The sequence below is a fragment of the Alligator sinensis genome, unplaced genomic scaffold, assembly GCF_000455745.1.
Source record: "Alligator sinensis unplaced genomic scaffold, ASM45574v1 scaffold88_1, whole genome shotgun sequence".
Lineage (NCBI taxonomy): Eukaryota > Metazoa > Chordata > Crocodylia > Alligatoridae > Alligator > Alligator sinensis.
Window position 1 is genome coordinate 1,479,874 of NW_005842347.1, and position 8,381 is coordinate 1,488,254.

General features: G+C 36.2%; 1 protein-coding gene across 1 annotated transcript in view; it reads left to right on the forward strand.

Moving 5' to 3' along the window:
• Nucleotides 1-8,161, forward strand: part of LOC102383059 (ras-related protein Rab-10-like) — a 53,110-nt gene extending 44,949 nt beyond the window's left edge. The window contains exon 6 of the mRNA XM_014522401.2: nucleotides 6,892-8,161. Within this exon, the coding sequence (XP_014377887.1) occupies nucleotides 6,892-6,969 (78 nt within the window). The 3' untranslated portion in view covers nucleotides 6,970-8,161. The remainder of the gene's footprint in view (nucleotides 1-6,891) is intronic.
• Nucleotides 8,162-8,381: the final 220 nt, after the last annotated feature.

The window sequence follows — 8,381 nt, forward strand, 5'->3', positions numbered from 1 at the left end:
GTATTTTGCTTTCAGTTGTGCAGCACACAGTAGAAATCTTGTATACTTTCTTTGTTAAGTGATGGAAGAGTCCTTTAGGCAGTATTCAAATAGCATTGAGAAGCCTGAAAGCCTGATCATATTTTATCAGACAAAGTGCTGTAGTACTGCTGGGAGAAGAAAGATGAATGAAAAAGATTCTATAAATAGCCATTATCTTCTATGAATAAAGCACAATAAGGTTGAAAATTACAAAATAATAACTGTGAATATAACTAGCTACAAAGGCAAGTGCATATTAAGATAATATTCTGCATACCATGTGTTTTGGTAGAATCTGAGAGATAAGGCTGCAACATGTTATGGTGACATTTAAGTATCTATGTCACAGGTTACCCACTTTTGTATTATTCTGTGTGACTAATATATTCATTCACCTTTCAGATTTTCAGATTCATGTTTTGTATGCCATAAATATGCAGTTAAACCCAGAGCATATTAAGAAAGCTATATGTGAGACCATGTCACTTTGACTAGACCTGTGTGAAGGCAGGAAGTGTGTGCAAGTGTAAAATGTTTGTGAGATGGTCTCATCCTTTCTGGAGTTGCTTCAAATCACTGGTTATCAGGCCCTTCTTTAGGTTATTTTGGTCAGCGGTTTGCCATCTTCCAGTGAATTTTTTTCTTGATTTAAAACATAGTTTCCTTGCCCTGAGTTCATTTTTTTTTCTTGCTGAACCACTAAAACAGTTTACCATAAAATTTAAAAAACTGCCTTAGAGTTTTGCTATCATTTTTTGTTTAAATAAAATCACTTGCTTCGTTATGAAACTGTGAAACGTGGATATATCACTCAGATTTTAACTTCCTCCATCTCTGTTAATGTTTCAGAGAAGTGAAAATCTAGTCAGCAAGGTGTCATCCACCATCTGTGAATAATGGCATGATAGATGGCAATTGAAACTATACCCTGGGGATCCGTGTATGAGGGACAGTATTATATCTACAAGAGGAAAACTTTTATTTGCTGATTGTAAAAGAAGATAAAGACAGTCATTGTTGTGGCCCAATAGCCTTCCTATTGTACAGATCTCTTTTGGTCAGAGTGGAAAGGGCTGGGCTTATTTGCCTCTTTCCCAGATAGAGGACACTCCCTTTAAGGAATTCTTTAGGGAAGCTATAAGACCATGTTTTCAGTAAATGGGTCAAGTGTTAAGAGTGGATGTAGACAGCTATGGAGAAAGAGGGACCCACTTTCAGGTGCACAACAAGTTGTAATGGTCCTACACAACTAAAATGTTTCTACTTATTCTTTATTACAATCTAATCACTCCTTATTTACCTTACCTTAACTTACTAACTTCCAATACAGATATGAAACACTTTTGCTAATCGGGTCACGGGGAGGCTGGGATTTTCAGAGGCACAGGGCTTCTTGGAACTCTAAAACTGAAGCAGTTTATGATTTGGAGAAGGATTCTCAGATTAGAGCCAACATTGAAATGTGTCAGACTTAAAAATTGAATAAGCGTACATTACCTTTTCAACATTGTTCTTGCTATACTTTCTAATATGCAAGAGAGGATCTCAGGCTTTGAACCAGGGCTGTCCAGTTAGAGGAATGAATGTGCTGTCCAGGGCACCTACCTGGCCTGTGCCCCACTATTGCTCTGGTTGCTGTTGCAGCCAAGATCTCTAGGCTTTCTTTCCCTTGCTCAGCTTTCTTTTCCAGCTCCCACCCCATGGGGTGGGACAACACAGGCCACAGTGCCAGGGATGCTCATGGTGTGGTACAGCAAGTGAGCTGAGGTAGGAGCCATCTATGGGCACAGTGTGTGGGGGCAGGGGAGGATGCAGCTCAGGGGCCTGTGGCTTGCACTAGTGTCCCTCAGCCACTTAGAATTTGGACAGCCCTAGTTTAAACCATGGCAGAAAGTTATTTTATTTCATAATCTGTTACATCTTCCCTTGTACCTTGTCTTTATTGGAGAAGGGGAGTACAAACACACAACAGCATCAGATAATCAAAACTTCATATAGACTTTTCAGTTGTGTATTAAATTGGGAAAAGCATTCTACAATAAGTGCTCAGTCCTTCAGATCATACTTATGTGAGTAACCAGTGAAGACATCAACTCAGTCAGCTACTCACATGAGTAAAAGCTGTAGTAGGGTCAGGCCATAATTTTGAGAATTATAAGTCTGTGTTATTACTATCCAAACAGCTATTAGTAATTGACTTCATATTATTTAAAAAGTGTTTCATGTAAATTGACACCTGTATTTGTAGCTCATCAAGTATTCCAGAGGTTTGCAAAAGCATGTTAACAAATAACAATACTATTTTATTTATTCAGAAATCTTCAGAGTCTGGATTCAGATATGCCTAAACCTGCTCATTAATAGATGACAGTTGTTACATAACACTGCTCATGGTTACCAATGAACTGTTTGCAATTGTGAATCACATTTAAAAAAAGAACCAATATTTAGAAACCAACTCAGCATGCAGTTAGTATATGGTTATTTGCATGCTATCAAATGTTGCTCAGTTTTATTGCTGAAGATAACTATTCCTTCCCAGACAGCTTTTTCAAGAATATTATGAGTCTCTATTTCAGCATAGTCTCTGTTGGATTTTGGTATCTTTATTTTTTCCAAGTGACAGAAAGAGAGAAACTGTGCCCAACAAAATAATACCAGGAGCAGCTGCCATTTTTGGAAGCATAGTAGTAACTACTCTGTTCTGTATTCCCCAGAAAAGTGGTTAATCATCAAAACAACTTCATATGATACTAAGGGGATCTGTTTAACTGAACAAAGAACATAGAAAATCCAACTTGATGTTTCCACCCAAAAGTTTTTCTTTACTGATGGTGGGAATAATGTGTCAAACCTAACAGTTGGATGTAATTCGGTTTATGCAGTGCTATGATTGGATATGATCAGAACTCTGATTAATAATTTAATAAATACTTATTTTATATAATGAAATATGAAAGATTATGAATTCAGAATGTGTTAATCTTATTACATTTAACTTTACCCCCAAAATAATGTTAAAATAATTTTAAGTTTGACAAGTCAGGCATTCAGAAAAAGCAAATGACAGAGTTAAGGTCATCTATGCACCAGTAATTTGATCACTTTGTTTGTAGTTATTATGATGTTGACTTCAGTTGTATGACCATATACTATTTTCCATAATCTCCCTGCACCTTCTTCAGTGCATGGGATGGAAAGTGCCTGTGGAATGAGCAACTCTGCTGTATTTTTTTATTGCCAGTCATTCAGATGTCATGCATTATAAGCTTCACTCCATCCAAACCCCATACTAGTTAAAGAATTATTCCTAATCTTTTCTGTGGTGTTTTGATTGTAATCTCTTAAATCTTAATAAATATTAGTCAAAGTATTTTAGCACTCCTGTCACGTGACGAGGCATTATCTCCATTTTATGCATGGGGAACAAAGGCATAGAGATTAAATAAAAAAAATTAAGTCTTGGGCCTCTGTGTGTGTGTAATATAACACCCACAAACATGCATACATGTACACTTGAAATACTCAGAGCAGAGAGGCCTCATTTGGAGATGCGAGTGTTCAACACTTCTAAAAATCAGATCCCAGGTATTGCAAGTTGACTGTTAAATCAGAAACATGGGATGGTCACCTCTGAAAGCTTCTGTTTATGTAACTTACCCAGTAATGCTTTTGAGCAGAGATTAGAATCCAGTTTGCCAGTCATTTATTGCCATAAACATGATACAACCCTTTCACTTCAAGCAGCTCAGTGCCATATTCACCACACACTTTCTCCTTTCTGTAGAAAATGAACAGGGATCTTTCAGTGGCTTCATTTTCTGAATCTCTATGATTCATTCCATTCTATCCTTTACACTGTCATTTGGAAAAGGTAGTATTTGATCATGGGGTTTTTTTCCCCCAGAGAGAAGGCCAGTGTTGAAAGAAAGCCCACTTAATTTATAACTGCGATAATGGATGTTCCACGCCATTCTTTTTTTCGGTACTGAGTGTAAAACTTCTTTGTATTCTTTTATATATCTCATAATCTGTTCTCATGGGACAATTTTAGCTCTAAGCCAGATTGTCTTCTCAAACAACAAGGCACCAATTTGTGGTTTTTCCCTTTTAATCCATTTTTTAAAATATCATTATTTTCTCATTCCATAGCAACATTTCACAATTTGCCATTAAAAATGTGGTATTTTTTTCCTCAAGGCTTTCATGTTTGACAATAATGCAAATATCTCCTAAAATTCAGTAAAGACACAGGCAATCTTCCTGTAACCTAGAATGAGAATAAATTGGAATAATCTTATTTTTTTATGCATATCTGAGTTTACTTGCTACTAAGTAATTTTTAACTTGGAAAACAACTTATTTTTTTCAAACATTGTTCTAGGACATAGAAGAACAATTTTACCTGAAATGTCTGTATTTCCTAAAATTCCCTGAAACTTTTAAAAAAAAGTTTCCTTAGACAAACTAATTTTTATATTGTGAAATCTATTTGCATACTCTTTCATACTTCCCAATTTTGCCATTCAATTATCCTGTATAGTGTAAGAAATGTTAATTTTTCAGTCATCTTATGATTTATTTCATTGGATGCCAGAAAAACTACCCTCTTCAAGAAGATGACCACTAAAATGGATTAAGTAGGCAGATAACTCTTTTGGCAGCTTATCCCCATAGTGTATCATGTGTGTTTGTGTGTGCACATGTGCACACCCACACATGTGCATGTGCATGTGCCTGCTGTTATTGCTAAGTTGAGAGAGGAATATGGTGAATCCAGTTAACTGTATGTATTTCCCTGTCTATCATTAGTAGCTTGATAAACCTACCAAGCAAAAAAAGACTAGAAAGCAGAGAATTTTCAGCCTTTTTTTAATGTCTCCATGCTGTCCCAGTTTCTGAACTCATTCTGGGATTCAGTGTCCAGCTTCTCTGAAGCTTGAAGTTGAGGTGTTTGCTAGCAGTACACTGCATAGCTGGTTTTGATTTTTCTTTTTAGTGTTATCAGCCCAATTCAGTTTACCTGATTGCCTCAAGGAAGGGCAGTGGGTGAAAACCATTGTGATGTGATATTTATCTTTTTACAAATAGTAAATAAATATGTTACTGTTTTGAAATGCTATTTCGATGGTTTTATTGATATTAAGACTGAATTAATTATAATCAGTTGTGTGAATGTATGTATATTTTGAGATGTTTTTGTTTAAAAAGAATTGTCAAGCAGAATTATTTAACAGTAGTGAATTTGTCATAATAATTCACTTTCTTCTTAACCAATCAAGAGATTGATTCTTTTTTTTAAGGGAGCTGAGCACCTGCGTCTCCCACTGTTGTCAACTGGATCACTTCAGGCTCAAGACATCTGAAAACCAATCCCTAAACATGTTTATTTCACTTACGGGAATATGAGTTTAGGAGCTTTGATGCCCCTAGCCAAAGTCACCATAGGGAGCAAATGGTACTCCAAATTCATTGCAGCCCCCTGCATTTCAAGGAGATGTATTCCTGAGTAAGGGCAAGGTGATTTTCACACTGCTGATCTTTTACAGTGCTTTTACCAGTTTAAGTTACTCTTTACGATCCTCGGGAGCTCAGGGGATATTACTAAACTGGCACATCCCTGGCTGCCCCAGCCCACCTGCAGTACACTACCCCAGCAGCAGTATGCATGCACCTTCTGCTTCTGGAAGCTTTCTTTTGAGCTTTCTACCAGTGGGAGGTAGAACTAGGTGAAACTAGTCTAGTTTCTTAAAGATGAGAGAATTTATAATATTTCCCATTATTTTACATGAAAGTCCTGGCAATTCAGATAACTGATTTTTATGAGTTTATTTATTTTTTGCTATCAAATATGGAAAGTATTGGTAGAATTTGCACCTTGGTACCTTTGAAGATTCAGATTCTAGAGCATAAAATCCCTTCTTACTTTGGCTAAGAAACAAAAATGAATATGGATTATTGTGCACATCATAAAACTATCATGATATCTGTCATTGGATGCATCTACACAAGATGTTGACTGCACAATAGCCCGATACTACTGCACAGTAGCGTCTCATGGCAAAAACTGTGACGCAATGCTACTGCACAGTCAGTCACGAAAAATACATTTGGCGCTACTGCGCAGTAACTCAGGTTACTGCACATTTATTTAGTACTTGTTTATACAAGTATTAAATAAATGCACAGTAATGACTGCACAGTAGCGTCTCATGTAGATGTGCCCACTGATGCCATAAATCTGATGCTTAGTTAAATTCACAGCTGACACAAGGGCTAAATTCAGATGGAACCATGCTAGCTGGGAAAAAATTGAACAAAGAATTTCCTCCATGACCGTTGCATCTACACAAGACTGGGTGCTGACACTATACCATGGCCTTACCTTTACATGCCTTCTCTTATAGGCTTTGCCTGCAATTTTTTATATATAAGAATAAAGCTTTATTTATGCTTGTAGTGTATGGGATCACCTACATGAATTTGAACAATTTGGGTAAGTAAAGTTTTACATTAGCTCATATGATTTGCAGTGTCAGCTCAGAAGACAAAATTTCCCACTTTTCAATGTTCAGTACACAGGAAAGATATTAATGAAGTACATCACTTCCTTGTGCATCTGACTTGCCCTTTGTATTAGAAAGCTCCATGAAAAAGTGTGCTGAGCCTTATTGGACTTTTCAGCACTACAGATATATTCACTGACAGAATCAAGTATTATCTAAAATAAAAATATATAAAAAAATAAAGGCTTCCGTATGGCTCTGCATATGTATAACTTTCAGGCGTTCATATTATTACACAGAGTATTTATATTATTACACAATTGCACTGGTCTAAATTATATGCTTGCTTTAATTTATTTTGCAGAAAACCTATGTATTGCATGACTTCGATGTGGTAGATCTAAACGGAAGTAAGAAAAAGCGTACTTGCTGCAAACAATGAAATTTCACCTCCACTTCTCTTACTTCAGAAAATATTAACTACTGTAAGAAAATAAACAAAGACGTTAAAATGAATCTGATAGTCTGAAATGCATTATTTAGAGATCCCCTAAATTTAGGTGATCTCGCTGTACAAACCTTGCTATCAAAAGTATTGAAACTTAGCCACTGTACTGTATATACATGAATAATATACTTTATAATTTAATTTCTTTCCATATTTTTAAATTGAAATTAGATCTCCTTTTGTATTTACAACCCTTCATTATGTGACAGCTGGATTGTTCTTGTACATGAGGAGTGTACATGATTGGTTTTTAGTGTATAATCCTCCTCTGCCTGAAGTTAATGTTTACTCATAGCTCTTGTCTTTCTTTCTTTCTTTCCCACCTCATCAGACTCTTGATACAATGAGCACCATAAGAAGGACCCCTACTGACTTAAGAGACCACTTCAGAAAATTCCCAAGGCTTCCAATATAATTTGATTTGAGCCTAGGTTGGATACCACCTCATTAGATGACTAGTTCTTTAGGTGGTCACTAAACCTACTTTCCTGGATGGTTTTGATTTTAGTTCTTTTTTCCAGTTTAAAGAGTTCATATTGTTCTGTAATGCCAATGAGCAGTAAAGCAGAACAGAAGTAACTGTGAGGACTGAGCAAGAAAAGAAAAAGCACAGAGTCCAGCTAGACTACAAGTTTACACTAGTGTTTTTATATCTGCTTTGTATACTGATGTAAATTATACCAGGATCTGAAGCAGGCAGAGATAAATTTTCCCAAAGAGCTACATGCAATAGAGAGCAATTATAGGTTGTTTACTTTAAACAAGAAGCTACTTTAGATTAAATTGAACATTCAACACCTATGTAATTTACACTGGTGTAATTTTAACCCTGATTTCTGTCATGGCAGAATTATCTCAGTGAAGGAGATTAATCTGTCTGCTCCTTTTTTATACCAGTTTAAAGATCTATTATATAAGTTTAAATGTATCATCTGTCAAGGCCCATATATAATATGTATATGTTACACCAACTTACTTTAAAATGGAGAGAAAAAGAGATGTTAATAATTACATGTTCTTATATAAATGTAATTCTAAATACTGTGTGTAGTATAGCCACTGGCCACTTGTTCATTTCAGTTGTATTAAAACGTGGGACTGCTAATGTGTAAAATTAAATAAAGTCTTCATCACATTTCATATGAAAACCTACTCAAATTTCTACATCAAAACAGGGAAATCTATTCAGTAATCAATATCTAATTGATAAGAGCAGCAGGGTCAGCACCACCTGCCTGCTGCATGCTGCCAGCAGCCTGCGATTTGTCTGCAGGTGCTGTGAGGCATAGCCTCTGCTGTGCGGCTGCCAGTCCTATGCTGTGCCCCTGTGCTGGGCACTGCTGGCA